At 51.8% G+C, this 21,894-nt stretch overlaps 7 protein-coding genes across 7 annotated transcripts; 5 read left to right on the top strand and 2 right to left on the bottom strand.

Annotated features, from left to right (window-relative positions):
• Nucleotides 1-105: 105 nt before the first annotated feature.
• PV08_07855 (uncharacterized protein) lies at nt 106-3,276 on the top strand (the record flags this gene model as incomplete). The annotated part of the gene is made up of 1 exon (XM_016382182.1): nt 106-3,276. One exon carries the CDS (start codon nt 106-108, stop codon nt 3,274-3,276), a length of 3,171 nt encoding a protein of 1,056 aa, XP_016235284.1.
• A 5,502-nt stretch (nt 3,277-8,778) lies between these two features.
• Nucleotides 8,779-10,748, top strand: PV08_07856 (uncharacterized protein; the record flags this gene model as incomplete). The annotated part of the gene is made up of 4 exons (XM_016382183.1): nt 8,779-9,022; nt 9,070-9,743; nt 9,809-10,126; nt 10,188-10,748. The coding sequence occupies 4 exons, from the start codon at nt 8,779-8,781 to the stop codon at nt 10,746-10,748; spliced, it is 1,797 nt and encodes a 598-aa protein (XP_016235285.1).
• A 986-nt stretch (nt 10,749-11,734) lies between these two features.
• On the top strand, nt 11,735-13,052 carry PV08_07857 (uncharacterized protein; the record flags this gene model as incomplete). The annotated part of the gene is made up of 5 exons (XM_016382184.1): nt 11,735-12,086; nt 12,302-12,383; nt 12,475-12,540; nt 12,618-12,739; nt 12,817-13,052. 5 exons carry the CDS (start codon nt 11,735-11,737, stop codon nt 13,050-13,052), a joined length of 858 nt encoding a protein of 285 aa, XP_016235286.1.
• Nucleotides 13,053-13,162: 110 nt separating this feature from the next.
• PV08_07858 (uncharacterized protein) lies at nt 13,163-14,363 on the bottom strand (the record flags this gene model as incomplete). Its single annotated transcript, XM_016382185.1, has 2 exons — nt 13,163-13,289; nt 13,387-14,363. 2 exons carry the CDS (start codon nt 14,361-14,363, stop codon nt 13,163-13,165), a joined length of 1,104 nt encoding a protein of 367 aa, XP_016235287.1.
• A 591-nt stretch (nt 14,364-14,954) lies between these two features.
• Nucleotides 14,955-17,003, top strand: PV08_07859 (uncharacterized protein; the record flags this gene model as incomplete). Its single annotated transcript, XM_016382186.1, has 2 exons — nt 14,955-14,967; nt 15,022-17,003. The coding sequence occupies 2 exons, from the start codon at nt 14,955-14,957 to the stop codon at nt 17,001-17,003; spliced, it is 1,995 nt and encodes a 664-aa protein (XP_016235288.1).
• Nucleotides 17,004-17,448: 445 nt separating this feature from the next.
• Nucleotides 17,449-18,492, bottom strand: PV08_07860 (uncharacterized protein; the record flags this gene model as incomplete). Its single annotated transcript, XM_016382187.1, has 1 exon — nt 17,449-18,492. The coding sequence occupies one exon, from the start codon at nt 18,490-18,492 to the stop codon at nt 17,449-17,451; it is 1,044 nt and encodes a 347-aa protein (XP_016235289.1).
• A 722-nt stretch (nt 18,493-19,214) lies between these two features.
• On the top strand, nt 19,215-20,461 carry PV08_07861 (uncharacterized protein; the record flags this gene model as incomplete). The annotated part of the gene is made up of 2 exons (XM_016382188.1): nt 19,215-20,242; nt 20,299-20,461. The coding sequence occupies 2 exons, from the start codon at nt 19,215-19,217 to the stop codon at nt 20,459-20,461; spliced, it is 1,191 nt and encodes a 396-aa protein (XP_016235290.1).
• Between the last annotated feature and the right edge of the window lie 1,433 nt (nt 20,462-21,894).

Below are 21,894 nucleotides of genomic sequence, written 5' to 3' on the forward strand. Positions count from 1 at the left end.
ACTTCCCATTCACTTCGGTCATTCTCTTTTTACCAATTTCGACGTTCTACAAGGTTTGGCAGACGACAGACCTGGTTGCTAAACCTGATTACTTGAGAAACAACAATGCCTCCTTTGCAGTCCTTCTTTTCTGATGCTGACGATACGGAAGTCATCGAGATCTCAGATAGTGACGACGAGACGAATACTGACGATGAACGAACTCGGCGTAAGCTGACGGCACTTTTCGAAGATACTTCAATCTCGGCAGACTCGGAATCCTCAGATGACGAAGTCCTTGGTCCACGCACTCGCTTGCGATCAGCAAGAACATATCGTGACGAGGACGCCAGATCGATTGACTCGTCAGATGATACCCTTGATAGTTTATGTGAGGCGCTGGCCGAAGAACTTCACAGCCTCGAAAGTCCCGAAGATCTAGCTCTGCTCTACCCTCGAAAATTCTCAACATCGTCCGCCCTCGGTGTGGCCCTGCCTTGCGCGTCGGAGCATGATGTCTTGAACGAATTCATTGCAATGGACAAGAAAAATATGATACCTTCCGATGAAGGGGATTTCTATGAGTTCGATCTCGAAGATTTCTCTGTCTATCGCTCTCCCGAACAGCCGTCCGGATTTAAAGGACAATATGAAAACTTGGTCACAGTACAGACATCGAAAAAGACGGAACAATTTCTCGTGGATGGAATATTGGTACACAACGGTAATCGACGCCCCGTTAGATGTGCTTTGATCTCGACTGTGACATTCGGGGAGCTGGAGAAGTTGGAAAGCTCCACCACCGAAGGTCAGATATGGATTGACACGGTCCATTCTTCTGAGAGGAAATATTATTATCGACTCCGCAAGCCAGCCGCAGGATACAGAGAGCATTGGAAACAGTTTTTGTGGGTTGCGAATCTCTGCAAGTATGTTATTGACTTCCTCAAAGTCAAAGGCAATGGCGTAGGTCTCAGGGATTTCGAATCGACCTTTTGGAGATGGCTAAACCATCAACACGGCGAGAATATTTCTTCTTGGCATCTTCAGTGTGGGAAAAAGGAGGACTTTCGACCTTGGATATGCCAGCATCGATTTTTTCTTTGGAATACCTTTTATGGCTTACATAACAAGCACGATGCACATTCTTTATGGAACGAACTCGGGGTATTCGACCGTCCTGATAACAGAAAAAGTCAGTCCAAGTCAGAGAAGACCGTCGTGACTCCTCAGATTGGAGATCAGTTTCTTCGTGTGTTTCCGCGCTGGCGAAAGCTTCAACTACTCGAGATTGTTCAACCATGTCCAGATGTGAAGGCTTTTCGACAACAGAGAATTCATAAGTGGAAATTCCCGCAAAAATTGGCGTATCGACAAGAGCGCTATTTCAACAAGCAAAGAACCTCTAAAGCTGCCTCAATTCTCGAGAATACAAAAGCAGATCAACATATTTCGCTAAAGCCTTTTGAGTTGATACGAAAAGTGGTTATCATTCGATTGGGAAATCGACAGCACTATGAACTCCGTTACGCGTTTGTTCGATGGGCTTCAAATACCTCTATCAAAGTAGTCTGGGCGGTCTTACCATCAAGCACACTCTGTGGCTCAGAGAAGGATGGCACAGAATACCCAATCGGTAATGAATTATTCTTCTCTGATCAATGCAATTGTGAAGAGATTTCAATTCAAAATGTTGTGAGGATTGTTAACGTCAGTGTCTTTTCAGATCACGCCAAAGCAAGTGAGAGTGCAGAACTTTTCATTCATTGTCTCTTTCGCGAAAAGGAAGATTCATTTATCACAGCTATCGAAGATGAGCTTATCTGTTATTGTCAAAGCAGACAAAGCAAGAAAAATGCTCAGAGTTCAGTCACTCGTAATAGCGATATTCATTATCCGAAGATGAAAGTACTCAGTCTATTTGCAGGCGGTGGTCTATGGGATCACAGTTTCACCTGTTCAGGTTATGCAGAGATTATTACTGCTGTTGAGCACGATGAGATGGCTATACTTAGTCATCGAGCAAATTATCACTACTCAAGAGACACACAATATAAACTTGATTCAGTGAATACAGTTCTGCGGGAATATCTGACAGGAGTTGGGCTCCTGAATCATGTCGACTGTCTCATTGCTGGTTGTCCCTGTCAAGGTTTCAGCCCCTTAAACAGACACCCAAATTCTGAAGGGGCTCTCCGGAACTGCACACTACTGGCCAATACGATCTCATATATCGAGACCCTAATGCCAGCCTATGCTGTGATTGAGAACGTACCGAGAATGATTGAGCGCAGGAGTCCAAATGAAGGAAAACAAGCTATATGTCACCTAGTGGCGCTGGGCTATCAAGTTCGCAAAATGATTCTCAGAGCAGCCAAACTAGGTGGAGCATCTAAGCGCGAGCGACTTATCATCATCGCTGCTGCACCAGGCGCGGTCCTTCCAGCGTCAATTGATGAGATCTCAGAGCCAAGAGCGTGTAGCCTTACTATGGCTAACCTATCACCAGTGCATAACGACACAAGTATCAATATTCTTGATCCATTTCACATTCCGATATCTCGACTCCATGTATCTCTTCAAGATGAGATCAGTCTAAGAAACGTCGTCCAGCGAATTCCGACAACCCCAAGTGGAATGTCTCTAAGCAAGGCTTATCATCATGGCCATCTATCACCATCACAGAATACGTGGTTTAGAAGTTTGAACGCTAAAAAGCAAGCGAAAGGTTCGAAGTCTTACGGACGACTGGATCCCAACAAGCCTTTTCCAACCATATGCACCAAGATTGTGCCTAAAAGTGACTCGAATGGACAATTAATGCATCCTTATGAACATCGAACAATTTCACTGAGGGAAGCAATGCGCGCAATGGATCTCCCGAAGAATTTCCTACTGATAGGTTCAATGTCTCAGCAATATGAGATCCTCGGGAACGGAGTGCCCTACTCGATCGGTGCAGTGTTAGGGCGAGCAGTCGGTAAAGCCTGGAGAGCCACTTTAAGTCAACGAGGAACCGATTGCGCATCGTCCAATCTCAATGAGGCTCAAACGCCGCCGCTGTCAAAGCCATGTTCGAACGCAGCAGAGCCCAGAAGACACAAGCGAGCAGTTGTACTGGATGAGGAAGACGAAGAAGACGACGAAGGAGCCATGGCTCCTCCAATTGTCGCACCTCGAAGACATAAACGTGCGGTTGTTCTCGACGACTCGGACGAGGATGAAGGTGATGATGGCAACGACTCGGATGTTGTTTTTGTGGATGTCAAACCTGTCAAGAGGAATCGCTTGGTATGAGGTGCTCGATACGCTGAACTCACTGGCCAGATGGCGCGTGGTCGCATCGTTGCATCAAATAACAGGTGTTTTCGTACAGAACAAGCCCGAGAGTACGGAGAAAGAAGAACAGAGTTCGTGGTCACTGACTCGCTAAGGGAGACATGCAAATTTCTAAGCCGCTGGAATGGTCTTGACAAGCTCGACATTGGGGGGAGTTGTTGACACACTATGATTTTGGACCAGTTCGGACTTGCGAGGTTGGGACATGCTGTCTGGGCAGGATGAGAGGATCCCAGTCAATGAAAATGCAAGTAGCTCAGTTGACCGAAGACAGAAAATGATTACTAGTAGTTGAGGAAATTCCGTCGTTGAAGTCTTTGACTCTTTTGACACCGTCCCTGGCCTCGGGCTGAGGTAGTACAGGTAGTTAAATAGTACATGCCATGTCTTCTTTGACAGGTGCATGTTCGAAGTAGGAGTGATGGGAATGTTTATTGACCGGTGTCATTCCATCCGTCTCGCGCAAAAGAAGAGGAGTGACGTGTCTCTTACTACCTAGGTACAGGTCCGAGTAGCACCACCTTACCTGCTCTACGACATCATATCGGCGCACGATCATTCGGACCCATCACATCAAGAACATGAAGCATTGTCCGTTGGGTATCCAACAGCCAAACCGAAACCGAAACCCAAACCTGTATCGTCGCTCTTCTTCTTATTAAGCTTCCCCCCCTCTGTTCGAAATTGCACTTCCTGCTGTGTGCGGCTGCCTTGTTGGTGCACCTCCCTCCTTATCTCGGCGCTTTGGTCACTTAGTTCGCTAGAGATCTCCCCGTAATTTGGGTTGGGCGAAGCAAGTAGTACTCCGGACCTGGAGACTCGAGAGATAAAAAAACAGAGACGGATGTTTGGAGTAAGTTTTCCGGTTCCCAACCGCCCCCCTCCAAGTCGGTGTCATTGTCGATGGACTCCACAAAAAGCAGGGGTTCGCTCGGACAACGCTGTGTGGAGATTCAGTGCCTCGACCTCCTTCAACTGTCAAGGGAAAGACATGAAACGCTCCCGTTCCGGGGTGATGCAAGCGGATAAAGACTTGCTCTCGACAATGTGCACACCGGAAATGAAAATGATCAGCATCACGGGCATGGAAGATCTCACCGTGCATTGTTGCATTTGCGAGAGAGAATATATCCGAACCGCATTCGCCCTGTGGCGACACCTGGTATTGCCCGCATCATAGACAGAACTTGGTCCTCCTAGATCCGGCTTTGCTCGGATCCCTCTATGGAGAGAGTCTGACGAAAGCCTGATGTTACGTCCAGTTTCCGGGCACCACGATGACGCCGCCAATGCAATATGGGAGAATTTTGCCGGGCGCAAGAACAAACCTCGATGAGTTACACACTTTTTGACGGTGGTGATGCCGCATAAGAGCGGACAACGCGAGCAAAGCTCTGGTTTGTCACTGCACCTTGGTTGATAAGGAGAATGCCCCAGTAGGCGAGGCTTGTCAGGCAGAAAGAATTCCTGAAGGCCAGGTATGCCATGCAACGGAGAGTCAAGCAATATGGATTTCTATTCTGGACGTACAGCAGGCTGTTGATTCTGTGACGCTGAATGTCAATGCAGGAGCTCAGAGCTCCGTCGACAGAATTGCAAAGCCCACATATAACTTAACTTAGTTACTTAGGAATAAGTCGGCACAGTATCCGTTCGATAGAGGTGAGTCACCGTGCCATGGCTGACTGAGGTGATTTGCTTCTTTTGGCGAGTCCGTACATAATTGGCTCAGATCTCACTGGTACAACGTGCGATAGGGCGCAAGTGAAACTTTGACCGCCTATTTCGAGCGAAACTTGCTAACCTAACAATGCTGTATGGCGACTGTACGAGATCAAGCTACAGTACAGGCCTAATGCGAAAGTCGTGCTCCTTGAGCCGATCACCATCCGTTACTGTGCGCAACTGGGGCGGTCTCCGTCTAGTCGCGGAGCCACGAGGGATGTCAGAGACCGCTGCTCGGGTTGAGGTGCCGCCTTGTGATGGCCCTTCCTGATAATTGTTTGATCCTAGGCGTACAAAGTTGCATGTGAAACCATGGCCAGAAGCGGGCCTTGTTAACAGCCCAAAGGGGAATAATTCGTGCGAGATTGCACACAGCTGACTCTCCGTACTCCCCCGCGGAGAGCACAGACAGGTACTGTACTCGTACTGTAGCTAGGGTCATCGTCGATCATGCTGTATCCTCGATTTGGAAATCGGGGTGCAGGTTGATAGCTCTACCATACCCAGTGAAGCCGGACAACAAACGTCCAAACGAGAAGAGTTCAGCGGGCAGTGCATAAATGCCCAGGGAACTGTGTGCTTCGAGCATCTGGCTAGCTTGTGCAGATGATCATCGTCGCAGGGTAGTTCTCGTGATCAGGTGCATAGCGCCAGTGATGCCAAGTGCGAGGTTTACTCGCTAACATTCTTGGATGCTGGGGTAAGATGGGCTCTACTCTTTGACGGAGTCAGACAGTTGACGAGCTACTCGGCTGCATCCGGTAGGCAATGGTGTCGTGTCTGCTGATCCGAGAGCTGCGAGACACCAGTCCGCAGGTGTGTTCGGTGCTAGAATGGAAAGCAAAGAATATCACAGGTGCTAAAGGCCAGACAGGGGCTCACTAGTTAGGCTGCTTGAACAAGTCAACACTCCAGCTCCGCTGTTGGCATTGAAGTCGGTATGAGCGGCAACGCAGTACAGGTGCTCGGACGGACATAGGGCTGTCCTTGATGCTTAGACCCGTAACCCGTACTGAAGTGTGGAGTTCTTTGCGACACACGCCCGAATTGAGTTGCGTCCTGTATGTACATAAGTGATTTTTGCTCAAGCGGTCCGGGTAGCGGGAGTTTTAGGGTCTGAGCCCGTATTTGTTTCATCGCGATCGATCGAGTTCTGCACTGCCATCGAGGGATTACGAAAAGCCGTCGTGACAAGACTACGGAGGGCCGGCTTGATCCTTGGCTAAAAATGCTCAGGTAGCACCACAGAACAGTCATGAGCGGAGCAGCGAGGCATTTTTCTCGACGGCCGGTAAGCGATGCCGTTGAGTACATGGTGCCAGAAGCACTAGAGGGGGAAATAAGAACATTCTGATATCTCATGCCACCTGGGGATGCAGCAACCGGAACGTTTTCCCGGTATGAAGTGCGAAGGGGTGGCCCGCAAGAATGCTCAGGCAAGAGCCTAGTGAAGGGCTCAGACATGATTCAAGTAGTTGATCAGGCAACAGCCCGAGACGACAGGCCTGCTTTAGGCAATCTGCCTAGTTGAGATGCAGGGCGTATCTAGCGGATCAGGGAGAGCCGGAGGGGGATTTGTATGGCCCTGAGAAAGCCAAAGAGTTCGGACGAAGAAAGGAACGAGCCTCCGATCCCACCACCGATAGCTGACATCGCAAGCGAGAACAAGGAGCAGCACCATCGACGATCGCGACAATACGGTAGAACGCGGACTGACCGCGGAGGCTTGGAGAACGAGGTAAACGTGCCAATTCCTCAAGTGCCCAAACGAAGTATCTTCGTAGTCGTCTTATGGTCCCTGGAAGCCATTGAAAATGATTCTTCTTTCGCCCATGAGGTTGGCATGAAAGTCTGGAAGCCCCCACGGAATTGTTTCAGCGCTCGATAGTCTCTGGCAAATCTGCTTTGGACTATTGTATACAGACGATTATTAATGTTGCCTGGAAATGGGTTCCCAGCCTCACTAGCCTCAGATGAGGCTCTAGCTTTCCGCAATAGCACTTATAGCCGCTCCAGTGCTGGGTCCTCGGGCCGGCGTGTGCTCCTTGGGTCTTTGGGATGGACACTGATCGGTGATCTCAATTCCTGCTATTTACCCACAACTTCCTTCATGGGCAGTTGAGTCAATGGGGTGCATGGTGCCCGTTCTTGTTTCTCCCAGCCATTGGATTTTCTGCATTGCGACCCTTTCGTGCATAGGCGCTGAGTCACCGCTTTTCGGCTTGCATGGAAATCTTCAGGCCTCCTTTGCATGCTTCAACACTTCTCGATCTAATCAGACCAGTCGCCGTGCTTATCACACCACCCCTCTCTCGCCTAGGTGTGAGGAAGCGGTCTACAGCGTTATGATGATATGTCGTTGGGTCGGCGACATTCTGCAGTGCTCCCGGACGCAGAGCCATCAAACAAGCATTCCATCTCCATCGCACTGACAGTACCGTCGCCTTGCAATTTTTTCAATCCTTTTGTTGTCGATTGCAAAATCGAGTTAGCGGCCATGTAAAACCCGTATGGAGAGGAAATTTTTCTCGTGATACTATGACCCGATACCGAGGGACATTTGGATTCTGATGACATCAAGAAATCCGCCGCGGGCGCCAGTAGCCGCACTGGTTTGTAATGTTGAATAGAGAGAATCGCATCAGAATCGCATCAGACTGGGGATAAGCAAAATCTTTCAGGCAGCCTTTCCGCAGCTCGCGTTCCGACATTACAGCCTACTGGCTCCAGGGCCCATCCTTTGTCATCCGAGCGTACCTAATGCGACAGGGGGCGAGCGCTTCAATTATCACGCACGGCTCTGACACGGCGAAAACATCATTCGAGGGTGGGGGTTGTACTCTTCCATGAGCTGTGCGTTGCCTGGTGACCCATTGATTCTTCGCATACTGTACGAACACGCTTTGAAGTATTGGACTGGTGTGACGGGCACCGTAGTGCAACTTGCGGGTTTGCTGCCTGCGAACGATCTTTGATCCTCTCTACAGTGAACAAGTACCTAGGGAGGTACCGAGGACTCGTGTTCTCGCGTCTTGGGGTGGGTAATAGAGTGCTGACAAGTTCGTGTATGCTGTATCTGTACAAGGATGAGTACCTGGATGGCATGAGGCTGGCCGGCTGGAGTCAAGGCGTATTCGTACATTGGTCTCTTGGTGCTGTCACCAGGAATTGACCTCCCAATGCTGCCGGGCTCCAGCAGAAGCCGGTTCAATGGCCTTGGCGGGACCCTCGTCCGCCAATCACGGGGCGGGCTCTGCGGCCTCGCATCTGGCATCTTCTGTTCTTCACGGCGATAACCACATGCATGTCGTCGACGCATCCGACAAATCCGGCCCGGCTGACCTATTCGTCCGCTTCTCCTACGCAGGTGTTACGATGGTTGGTGCCAGCAAGGGAAACTGCCTTAGACGGCCGAGGTCTTTAATACTGCTCGCGCCTTCGCGCTGGGGACATGTTCCTGTCCGTCTCGTCCTTACCTAGTACTCGCATAGTATCCTTTGAATCGCATTTTCGCCTGCGCTTGGTCGCGCCCATTTTCCTATCCCGCCTCTTATAGACAGACCTCACTTCACTCGCTGTGTGGCTTACCTCCTCACCCCGGTCAGAACCACCTCACTGCGTCTGTCGCTTACCCCAGCAAGGCCTGGAGCGGATCTCGCTTCGTGGGAAAAACTGAAAGGGTCCGGGTGGCCTCTGTAACAAGAAGAGAGTGGACCAACCGGTACACGCGCACGGATGGTGGTCTCGAGGTATGCCATCGCAGCAGTGCTGCTTGAACTGGCGGCGCAGACAGTCGCTCATGGCGACGATGAGCACTGCCATGGGGACATGTGTGACATGAAGAAACCAGTCCCTCATGAGGGTGCCGCTGCGTCCGACGCCCAGGCTACATCGTATGCCGCTCTCGGTATGCATGGAAAGATGATACTGGCACATATCGCTCTCATGGTGCTCGCATGGTTCTTTGTTCTACCAATAGGTAAGCCAGTCCGTCCTCCACTAGGAGCGAGACGCTGACAGGGACAGGCGTTATGTTCAGCGTTGCACGGTCCAGATATGCTCTTCCGTCTCAGTTCTTTTTCCTCGTCGTCAACGGCTTAGGGGTGCTATGCGGGACAATATACAACATCAACACTCCGGACCTGTATGAAAACAATGCTCACCACAAGATTGGTTGGATCGCAACGTGGATTGTGACTGCTCAGGTGATGATGAGCCTCCTCTTCCACTATTCCGGCCGGGGAAAACAGACAGAGATCTCCAGCCGCGAACGACAAGCATTTTTGCCCATTTCGGCGGCGAACATGGCCCAGCACAACGCGAGCCCGTACACGGACCATCGCTGGTCAGGGGACAGTGGACAGGGCTCGGAAGCGTCCACCGCACTCAACAGCCGAGACGCCTCTCCCACCAAGCTTTTGCGCCGAGGCACTGATGACAGTTTCGAGAAGCCAGAACCCGAGCCACAGGATGAGGACGAGGACGGAGATGAAGTCCCATTGCCTTCGCCGCGTCGTTCTCGACCGGCGTGGCTGCGCATCAACGTCATCGACAAATACCTCTCGTCTCGTGTCCCCAATCTGCTGTCGGCTAAGATTCTGCGGCTAATCGAAATTGTATACCAAGTCATCGACCGAACCATTTTAATCCTGGGATTTATCGCACTGACAACTGGAGGGGTAACCTATGCTGGCATTTTCGTAAGTCGCTCCGGGTGCAGTTTCGCTGTGTAGGTGATTGAAGATTTGGCTGACCACCGTGACAGAGAGGCGATAACGTCTTCAACGGTCTCGCACACTTCATCAAGGGAGGAATATTCTTCTGGTACGGACTATTGACGCTGGGCCGGTGGATGGGGTGCTTTGCCGATTTTGGCTGGGCGTGGAACATCAAACCGGCCCGCAGCGAGGTGGGCCAATGGAAAGCCCGTCTCCCGTCGGCTGAGTTCGTCGAGTCCTTTGTCATCTGGCTCTACGGCACGACCAACGTCTTCCTCGAGCATCTGGCCGCATGGGGCGGTGAGTGGACTGCGCAGGATCTGGAGCATGTCTCGATCTCCGTCATGTTCTTTGGTGGAGGCCTGGTAAGTCCCAGACGATCACTGCCTGAGCATCGGGTCGACCTGTCTTCTAACCTAACGCCAGATGGGAATGCTTGTCGAATCGAAGCGTGTTCGGCGATGCCTGAATGCCGTCGTCGACAACATGCCAGCTCGAGCAGAAGTGTCTCCGGACGAAGCGCTGGAACTGCGCACCCCGCCCAAGCAGTACGGGACCTCTCTGAATCCCGTTCCGGCCTTGATCATCCTTCTTCTCGGAATTATGATGTCCTCGCATCACCAGGCCTCAATGACCTCCACCATGGTCCACAAGCAATGGGGTAACCTTCTCGGTGGTTTCTCTGTTGCCCGTCTGGTCACGTATGTGATCATGTACATCTCACCCCCCACGTCCGTGTATCCCTCCCGCCCTCCGACCGAGTTGATCTCGGCATTCTGTCTGATCTCTGGAGGTCTGGTGTTTATGTTCAGCACCAAAGACATCGTCGACGCTATCGAGAGCGCGGACCTCATGGCCATGTTTGTCTTCACAGTCGTGATGGGCTTCACGGCCTTCATCATGTCCTTGGAGATCTTCGTGCTTTGCCTCAAGGGGTGGGCCGTCCACAAGGAGCTCAGGGCAGCTCAAGGTTCAGTTCGACACTGAACCCGGTGCTTTGCACGATGGTCGAGTCATCGCTGGTGGTGGAACTGGAAAAGAGCAAAGAGGAGGTAATTACAAACTATACCCCGGGTTTTATGTTTCTCACGATCATTTCTACTATACGGGCTGGGGAAGCAGCGGATATTCCGTCTTGCCGCCATCGAGCGCTTCCTTTGTTGACGACATTGACGAATTCCTCAACCTGGTTATACATAATTGACGGGGAACTGGTGTCTTGGATTCTTTTTTTATCTCGCAACGATACCCCAAACGCGATTTTATGGGTCTTTGCACTCCCTGGTCATTGATACCCCCATACATACATACAGCATTGCTCATAGATAGTACTCTTGTCTGACCCCTCTTGAACAGCCAAGCGGGATCTTAATATCAATTCCTATTATTCCATGAGGATCTGCGGAGGATGTAGTAGTGTCTTTTCCATTTGCCCAGAGCACGGGGCCTGTTGAGCCCCGTCTCCGCACAAAAAACGGGGATTGGGTCGCGACCTTCCAACAAGCCATAGTATCCTTAGCTTCGTGTTAAGGTGTCTTGTCCATCTGCACTATCCGAAACCACAAAACCCTTTTACCTGCGTAAACAACAGCCGTCACCTTTATCCCACATTTGACGAATCGAGCTCGATGATGGGCTGTATAGAAGATCTTGTCATTGCCCAGTAAATCTGTCTCTTTTCTCTCCGATTGGCCAAGATACCGAACTTCCCACCCGTTCCGCCGCGAACGCCTTTGTCGTCAGCACGAACTGTAACTCTGTACCAGTATTGGCTTTTGGGCGGCCGAAGGCACCGTAGCCGCGAACCAAAAAAAATCCCGGGACCTCTACACGCGCACGAGATATCTCATTCACGACTGAGGCCGCAGAGAAAACAAAAGAAAACTGAAACATCAACCACAACCACCACCTGTCGAGCCCGGCCTACCAACCAACCTACCTCCCCTGCCCCCTGCGCGCGGTGTCCAGCGAGCATGGCGGTGCAACCACGAATATCTACCAACAGCCTCCCTGTGCCGACACGCTTCTTCAACCCGTCGCGCCTGCGCTCATACCTCCTGCGGCTCCCTCTGTTCACGCGCCTGATCCTGCTGGTCATCGTCGCGTTCTGGATCCTCGAGTTCCAGACGGTATGGAACGTGGCGCAATGGGGGGCTCTGATCCCGAAAGAGATGGGCTTCGGGACAATGTACAGGCTCAACACGTTCACACTGATTCACATGGGCTTCTTCCATATGCTGATGGACACCCTCTGTCTGGTGCCACTGCTGGAGAGGTTCGAGGCGGAATGGGGAACGTTAACTACCCTTGCGCTGTTTATGGGTCGTAAGTCCTTTTTCCTCCTTCAGAGAACTCTCTCTTGCCTTGCCTTTGCCTCTACCTCTGCCTCTACCTCGGGGGCGCGGTCTGCGCCAAAAAAAAACGACGACGATGGCGGCCGTGGAGGAGTGAAGGTTGAAACGACACAAACCACCCTACCAAAACCACAAGCAGATAGAAAAAGAGACATATACTGATTGTGAGGTTCCTAATAAATACAGCATTGGGCCAGATTCCGGCTGTTCTATACTTGGTGTTTGACGGGCTGATTTTGAGAGACAACACACCCGTCTTGGGGTCGAGGTACGTGGAGTTCCCAGAACAAAGCACAACGCGGTTGCAGTGCTGCGGCAGAGACGATGAAAAGTACAACTGACTGACATTGGGCATGTAGCGTGTGGGTGTTCCTGCTCCTAGCGGCTGAGTCGATCAAGACTTACCGCTCGAATCCACATATAGAGTGAGTATTGCCTTTTTTGTTGATTCCTTATCACCCGCCGCCAAGGGAACCGTTTCGGCTGACGAAGATGCCAACAGAATTTCAGGGTACAAAATCCCCACGTGGATCACTCCCCTTGCTATCGTGGTCGTTACCTCTATTTTGATACCAAACACTTCGTTTCTGGGTCATTTGAGCGGTTGCATCACGGGCTATTTGTGTAAGGCTTCTTTTCCGATTACGTTCCTGCTAACCCGCAACTCCCAATCGTGGTACACGCGCTAACGAGTACACAAGGGGGGCTGGGATATATACGATTTCTCGCACCGCCTGAGAAAGTCCTTCGATGGATTGAAGGCAAGCTCAACCTCCTGGGAAGAGTACCTCACTATGTATCTGTCGACCAGAAGACTTATGGAAGATACGGCGTTTTGCCCTCGAGCTCCACGGCTGGACCGGGTGAGCATATGAGTCCAATTGGACTGGGTTGGGTTGGAGGCACCGGCTCCGGTGGACAAAGGCTTGGCCCTTGAGCTCGCAATGATTCTTTTGGATGGAGTGGGACATGGTATAGTAGGGCATGGCATGATACGGACATGATCTATTTTTGGATACGAAAAAAGCGTCATTGCGAGGAGAACTCTCAATCTTTTGTATGATCCCTCTCACCGGGCAATTCGGCCCGTTCACCGTCGCTCAACCGCGCGGGGCCTTCGCCATCCGGAAATGGCGCATACTTGTCGATGAGATAGTACATGTCGTCGAAGGCTCTGTGACGGCGATCAGGATCAGCTTCTCCTTCATTCGAAGAACGATTTGTACAACAGATATGCCGGCATGGAAACGGGGAAAAGACTGTTTACTCACCTTTGTCGGACGGCCTTGCCTTGGCTTTGGTGATTGACCGAGTACAATACATTGTAATATATACAGTAAAGTCGATTCCGATCATCCCATTCCGCTTTCGGCTCGCTCGGCTTATAATGTCGAAGGCATGTGCGAGTGTAGATGTGGTTGTGGATTTTGTTATAATGACACCTCCAATCCCCAATCTCGAATTCGTTGTGCGCATACATGACTGCCGCGTCGAAGAGGTAGATCTTCCCCGTCTGGTACGACGTCCCCGTGTTGCCCTCCCAAAGATGTCCATGGACCAGGCAAGGCTTCAAGACACGGCCGTCCTTGGTGAGGTTATCCAGTAGATGTGGAACCACGTGTGAGAGAAGACGGTCTTGAAGAGCGCTGAAGGCGTCCCAATGTCCGTTCTCCGCGTCATCCAACCCAATGACGTTTCGGAGAAGGTTGCTGAAGAACCTCGTCCAGTTGCTCTCCCAACTTACAGATTGGGGATTACGACCTTGACATTTCGTGATGTGGAAGCCGAACTTACCCGTCGGGGATGTGCTTGTCCTATGCAGCTTTGCGAGCTTGGTACAAAGCTGGTTCGGCTCTGGCGGACGATCGGACATGTCAATGAACTCCGAGAGGAAGAAATATGTCTCCGGCGACGGCGTCGAGAACTTGACCCACGTCAAAGGCTTTGGTGCTAACTCGGGCATCGTCGTGTATAGTTCGGTCATGGAGTTGAATTCGCCTTCCATCATCAAACGGCCGGCATCTCCTGCTGCACATTTTAGGAAGTATGCCATGACAGTACCGTCAGCCTGTTCTACGTTCAACCGGGCCGTGAGAGTCCATTTGGACCTTCCGAATTTGACGGCCGAGATCATCTCGGAACCACAGGGTAGGGAGTTGAGGACATTATCGTCGACCGGGTAATCGTCTGAGAGGGTTGCGGCACAAGTCATATCTTGCTCGTCGAGGGCATGGACATAGTCAGCCATCTCAATGCAGGATTCGGACGAGCCATGGACACAAGGTCTGGTCGACTACAGATCGGCAAGCACGGCCGAAGTGATGTTCTGAAGCTAGTCAGTGTCCAGAACAACACATACCACTCACATTCCTCTGGAGCGCACAGTGCTTCACGATCGCATTGCATTCTTGTGGTGGTCTGGCGATTTTGAGGCTTGGAGAAGACCGGCATGCGTCAGGAGGTGGTCAATGAGGCTCACCAGCACACCTAAAGCCATCAGAATTCTGCCCGTCCATCATAGCTATCATTCGGAGGAGGTATATCTGAAGAGGGCGACTCGCGCTTAGTTTTCAGGTCCCTGCCCGAAACCTCGCAAGTGAGTGTGTATGATACCATGCCGATTTCTGTATCTAGATCTCGTTCTATTGCTTGAAGCCGGAGTCGAGGCTGTTCATTTTGCGCGTCAAGTTCATCCAGACACGCGCATACGGGCGGTAAAACTTCGGCACAAACAGAAGTACGTTCGCAAAGTACAGATTCCACTCCTGAACACTGCAAGTCTCTACGTATGTCTGTAACGACCTTGCGGTGAAGCTCGATCTGGCCGAGCGAGGTCAAAATGGGACTGATAAGTAAGGCACTGGGCTGACAACTTGCAAGACGCAGAAAGTTAATTGTCGCGACAGGATCCTACCTCTCCAACTTCCGCAGGGACGATCCACGTCTCCTTCGGATTCCTCCCTACCTCTCTGCCCTCTGCATTCTTGGAGGCATCATATGGATCCTGCTTCTACCCCTAAACGAATACTCAAGACGAACATACATCTCGGAGAACGCCCTCCTGCCCGGCCAGGTCCACACGTACTTTGGGGGAAGTGAACAGAATGTCTTTCGAGCTTACAGGCACGAGCTGGCCACTGTCCTGGACAGTTCCGCCGCGGAGAGTTATCGAAGTTTGACAAGAGAAGAACAACGTGTAGCGGAAGCCGAGACAAGCTCCAAAATACAAGAGCTGTTCCGGAACGCAGGCCTGAAAACCGCAAAGCAACGCTACTCCTACACTTCATCTGGTCAGACTTACGAGGGTGAGAATGTGTATGCGGTCCTCCATGCACCCCGGGGAGATGGCACGGAAGCGATTGTGGTAGTTGCTGCTCTGAAGAATATTGACGGTGCTTTCAACATCAATGGAGTCCCTCTTCTGATCTCTCTGTCAAGATATTTCAAAAGATGGTCACTTTGGTCGAAGGACATCATCTTCTTAGTGACCCCGGACAGTTCGGCAGGCCCGCAGGCATGGATTGAAGCGTATCACTCCACGCATGACCCAGAGAAGGTGCAAGATCTGTCGTTGAAGTCTGGCGCTCTCCAGGGAGCTGTCTGTATCGACTACCCATTCGAACATCGCTTCGAGACATTTCACATCGCTTACGACGGAATCAATGGGGCGCTGCCTAATCTTGACCTGTTCAACACTGCTGTGACTATCGCTACAGGCCAAATGGGTATCGGAACCTCAATACAATTTCAGCACACATACACCAAGCCGGACGAACAGAGCGAATACCCGTCTCGACTCCAAACACTGGTCCGCGGAATGTCTTCTCAGGCGCTCGGTCAAGCTACAGGACCTCATTCTGGTTTTATGACCTACCATATTGACGCCATCACTTTGACAGCCATTGGCCAAGGCTGGCAAGATGAAATGGCGTTTGGCAGAACGGTCGAAAGTATCTGCAGAAGTCTCAACAATCTGTTGGAAAAGCTCCATCAGAGTTTCTTCTTCTATCTGTTGATGCAGTCTAATCGGTTCGTGAGCATCGGTACCTACCTGCCGAGTGCGATGACGATTGGAGCGGCGTACACAATCATGGCAATTTACCTCTGGGTTCTGAGTGGCTATCAACTAGTTCAGAAACCAACGGAGGTCATCAACGAAAAGTCGAGCATTTCATCACCTAGCGCCACGCCCACCAAGGAGACAAGGCTGAGGCTCGAATTCGTTCCACAAGACAGACATCTTGTCCTTCCTATTGCGTTGGTGGCAGCTGTGTATCTGGCATCGTTAGTGCCTCTATACCTGCTCACCTCACTCAGCCTAAGCGCTTTCCCATCAACCTTCCTCCTTTTGACAATCCTCCTTGTCGTCCTTCCCGTCATTCTGGCATCGGCGCTGTCAGACACACATAACAATACAACCTTACCTTCCTTCTCCGCTCCGTCGCGAGAGCAATACGTCCTGATAAAGTCGCTAAATCTGCTGTTGCTCGGTCTGTTCCTCACAGTCCTGGCTACCTTGAACTTCAGTCTCAGCATGTCTCTCGGTATTGCATGCATACCGTTGGCGTTTGTGGACAGGAGCCAGTCGGGTGGCGTTGCTCTGCTCCAATATCTGCTCCTGGCTGTCATGAGCCCGATGGGCCTCGCAGCTGGATTGGTTGCAAACGGGTGGTTGTCGCTTGGAAAGGGGGATGTTCTACTCGAATGGCTACAAAAGCTTGCCTTTGGGTGGAACGTCTGGGGAAGCTGGGGCGTGCCTGTCGGTATTCTGTGTATCTGGTTGCCGTCGTGGGTTCTCAGCTCGACGCTGGTCGCGAGTTCATGGTTTCAGACTGGTGAAGGCGAAAAGCCTAGTTTAACCTCAGAGTCGAAACCGGAGCGAACTTGAGGAACCACGTAGCACAGACCAGGACAAAGAATTGAAAGAGTAATTTCTGCAATAATGTATCATTATATGTCGCATGAAACGTCAGGATCAGTAAAAGTGCGCGATTAGCTCTCCTGCCGTATGAATTACAGCAGAGTAGTCTCGAAGCCCATGTGCTCGAACCGTATATATTATATACGTATCTATCGAATATATGTATGTGGGGACTGTTCGAGCGAACCCAACAATCGCCGAGACAATCAGCACTTACCTCCAGGTACTCCTAGCTCAGGAAGATGAGGTAGGTACTCTGCTCGTTACTGATTTTGTGGATAAGGGGTTGTATTCTCTGCCTCGGGACATTGGGAGTAATGAAATACGAAAAGATCATCTCTTCATTCGTGCAGTCATTCGTATCAACAAGTAAAATACATATGTATGTACCCACGTATATGTGATTTTAACATTATAATTTACTGTCCTTGCTCCCCTTCTGCTGTTGTTTCTGCAGTTCTCGATTCCTCTCACAGCTCTTCAGAAGAGCGTACAACGTCTGCATCCTGGGCATTTCGTAGCCTTTCTCCCTGGCTAACCTGATGGGGTTGCCCAGGATGACCTCCAGTTCCATGGGCTTACCGCTCTCCCAGTCGATCAGCATGCTGGGTTTGCTGCCGCTCTTGTTGCGTCGGGTGGAGCGGAGGATGGCTTCGGAAGTGGCAAACGACGCGGGGAAAGGCTCGCCGACGACCTTCGGCGCGGTCGTGAGCACTTCGTCCATGACGCCCTTGAGGTGCGCGGACAGCTCCGGGTCGTTCGCCATTTCCTCGTTGGTGCTGCCTCCCGACAGGACGGCGGAAGGGTTCATGGACGCGTTGATGGCGATCTTGTGCCACCGCACCAGCTGGAGCTTCTCGTGGGTGTCGGCGATGGCGTCCTTGACGCCGCCGCCCCTCAGCAGCAGGTCGACCAGCGTCTGCGTGAGCGCCGTGGCTCTGTCCTTGACGCCGGCGGACGTCGGCGACGCGCCCCCGGAAAAGTACGGGCCGATGTTGATGCGAGTCCAGCGGTTGTGCTTGACGTGTCCGTCGGACACCTGCGCGCAGGAGGCGATGGTGACGGCGCTGATGATGGGCGACGCGGGAAACCTCTCGGTGTACGGCTGTTCAACGCCGAGCCCGTTCTGGATCAGCACGATCGCCGTGTCGGCGCCGACTACCGGCGAAATGAGCTTCGAGTCGTCCGACCTGTCCGGCAGGGCTTTCGTGCAGACGACGACGAAGTCCCATTTCACTTTGCTGTCGCGCGCCGCTTGGACCGAGTTGAACGTTCGCGTCGGTCGCCACCGGTAGTCGCCGTACTGAGGCGACGTGATTTGGAACCCGTTGCTTGACACGGCCGCGTAGTTGGACCGACATATCACGGACACATTTGTGTCTGGGTTGAGAGCGACTCGTGAGGCGTAGAAAGCTCCAATTGCGCCGGCGCCGAAGAAGAGCAGTTCGGCTGGCATGGCCCGGGACGTCAGATGTTTTGATGTGTCTATGAGCCCTGTTTTGAGCATGAGCTGTATGTAGGGTAGGGGGATAAGGAACACTGGAGTATGGTAAGTGGCAACTTGCAAGAGAGAGACGACATCGAATCTGTAAATTGCCTTTCAGCAATCTGAAATGAATGAGTTGCTTTGATAACCGAGGTGGAAGTCGTCCGGCTTTACGTTTCGCCGGGGTTGGTTGTACACTAAACGTGTAAGGGCTGTAACTAGGAGCCCCCAATGGCAGGGAGCGCTAACCTAAACTACCCGCCTTGAGCAGCCTGCCGGGCCCCTAAGAGGGTTTACCTAGCCGCAGCCACGAAGTCCACCTACAGGCTAGAACTTGGAGGGGCTGTCACCGCCACAACATCCTGCGTCATCTTTGGCAATGCACGGTAAAGACATGGATTCACCTATAGGGAGACTTTGGTAGTCCCTCGTCGTCAGCATCAGGCAGACATATCCAGGGCATCACAGCTGAAAGATCAAACGGAGTGTCTCACTGAGCCTCAAGCACGGGATCCAAAGCACCCACTAGACCCTAGGCATGATTTCTCACTGATCCAATATAAATGTCCTCCTCAGCGTCTTAACAGAGCATGCTACTTGGCTTACCCGTTTTCTTTGGCTTCATTCAATTGATTCCCCTGGCCTTTACCCAACTACTTCCTGGAGTCCAGCTCGAACCTTTCAATTTCAACATGGGCGGCGGACACGGCATACGCTCTGTCGTTTACTACGTCAACTGGGCACCATATGGCCGAAACCACCATCCGCAAGATCTGCCTGCAGAAAATCTCACCCATGTTCTCTATTCGTTTGCCAATGTGAGGCCTGAGTCAGGGGAAGTCTATCTCACCGACCCATGGTCCGATACAGACAAGCACTATGACGGCGATAGCTGGAACGACGTCGGCACGAATGTCTATGGGTGTGTCAAACAATTATTCCTTCAAAAGAAGAAAAACCGCAACTTGAAAGTCTTGCTGAGCATCGGCGGATGGACATATTCTTCCAATTTTGCTCAGCCCGCCAGTACCGACAGCGGCAGGAAGAGGTTTGCACAGAGCGCTGTACAGCTCCTCGAGGATCTGGGTTTTGACGGCATCGACATCGATTGGGAATACCCGCAAGATCACGCCCAGGCAGCGGACTTTGTGAGATTACTCTCTGAGACCAGGAAGGCACTGGATGCTGCTGCCTCGAAACGTCACCATGCCCGCTTCTACCTTACCGTGGCTTGTCCAGCCGGGCCGTCCAACTTTGAAAAGCTGGACATTCCTAGGATGGACCAGCTTCTAGACTTTTGGAATCTCATGGCCTACGACTACGCCGGGTCCTGGGATCAGAGAGCCGGCCACCAGGCAAACTTGTTCCCGTCTCGGGCGCAGCCACACGTTACGCCCTTCAGCACGATCGCCGCAATCGACCACTACACCCAACATGGCGTTCACCCTTCGAAAATAGTGCTGGGCATGCCACTGTACGGACGAGCCTTTGTTTCCACCCATGGACCTGGTCATGCCTTCAACGGTGTAGGCGAGGGAAGCTGGGAGCAAGGTGTCTGGGACTACAAGGCTCTTCCTCAAGCAGGCAGTACCGAGTACCACGATGCTGAGATTGGCGCGAGCTGGAGTTATTGCCCATCAACACAGACGATGATCAGCTACGACACACCGGCGGTCGAGGCTCAAAAGGCTGGGTTTGTTCGAGATCATGGGCTTGGCGGGTGAGTCTCTCGATATGCACAGTCTCTGTCGGACTTAGAAACTAACAGCGCTTCAGTGGTATGTGGTGGGAAAGCTCCGCAGACAAGCCGGCAGGCCAAGGTAGCCTTATCGAGACTTTTCTCATGCATAGCGGAGGACGAAGCAGGATGGAGGAAGTGCCAAATTGCCTAGAGTACCCAGAGAGCAAGTATGAGAACTTGCGAAAACAGTTCGAGTGATGGCTGGATAATTATGGTCGAGCAGGCGTCTAAAAGTTTTTTGAGGCATTCGACAGTCCCTAGATACACACCTGAGATACCGGAAGGAAAAGTCTTCCGGATTGCGGCTACGGAGCTCCGTGTAGGTGGCGCCACGACTTGAACTGAAGTTTCCTCACCTCGGTGCGGACATCCTAGTGGCCTGGCCTGCCTACAGACCTACTGTAGCTTAAGTTGTGCCTGAGTTACGGAGGATTAGGTTAAGTGGGTTTATGAGCTACGATAAGGACAAAAGGGATCCCCGTACATGTGCCTGATCTTCTTGTCATCCCCCGTTCCCGCTGTCACGAGCCGTGGTGTCCCACGCACCATGTTCGGGCAGCCGAGAGAGCCCAAGACCAGGTGTAGCTTTGGGCACTCCACTCTGGAGGAGTGAGGAGAGGTACTGCAGGAAAGAGAGCGGAGCACAACTTCAAGACACGTTTGAAGACTTGGATTGAGTCCGTCGACGAAGAAGTGCAATCTTCAAGAACCTGGGCAACCTACGCCTACGCCCGCGCCTACAAATTCCTATTTCCAGACGACGTCGTGATGGGCCCAGGGATGATCCGAACAAAAGCTGCGTTTTGATCTATCAAAACGAACCGCCGAACTTCGTATTTCTTGGTGCGGGCACGTTGTAAATTGTTGGCTAGCTAGCCAGATGCGCCATGTCGCTCGGGGCTGGTCTCTTGAGATCATCTCAAATCTCGCTTTCCATCACTCGTTTTACGTACACGGCACAGATTACACTGACAATCTGGGTCTCTGTGCACGCATTCGGTGAGACAGATTTCTCTTTCAGCAAGGAGGAGTGGCTAAGAAGCGCCTCTGACTTCATGCACACCCTGTCACCGACTGAAATAACTGACTAGCTGTTTACTACTCGTAACCGAGAGACTGGTGACCCTCCTCCTGGAGGATACCAACATGACCATTGACTGCGTGTTCCGATCAGATCCTGACAACCACGTGCCCCTTCAACCAGGGGGGCTGCCCGTACAGTGGTCTGTAGAGTTTGAAAATTGAGACAGGTCCAGGTGCCGCCAAGTCACTAAGACATCACCTCATGTCGGCTCAGGAACGGGGGCGCGAGAGTCAAGTACCTTGGAAGTTGGACGCTGAGATCCAGGAATGTACTCGCGTCACCGGCGGCCCTTGAAACATCATCGGACGCCCAGTTCCAGCCTCGACCCTGACGTGGCAAATTTTGTCGTGTAAGGGATAAATTGGCTCATGTTGTCAGGAACGACGCTCATGTTCCAGCAGGTTGTCGTGGCCGTTTGAGGCTGGAGAGATCTGAAACTGAAAGGGGGCCCAAACGACATGCGGTAGACACGCTCTGACACTTTTTTGACGGCCATCCCCCAACAACAGGTGGAGGTGAAACATGACACGACAGAAAAAGCCAATTC

The sequence above is a fragment of the Exophiala spinifera genome (genome assembly GCF_000836115.1).
Source record: "Exophiala spinifera strain CBS 89968 unplaced genomic scaffold supercont1.5, whole genome shotgun sequence".
Classification (NCBI taxonomy): domain Eukaryota; kingdom Fungi; phylum Ascomycota; class Eurotiomycetes; order Chaetothyriales; family Herpotrichiellaceae; genus Exophiala; species Exophiala spinifera.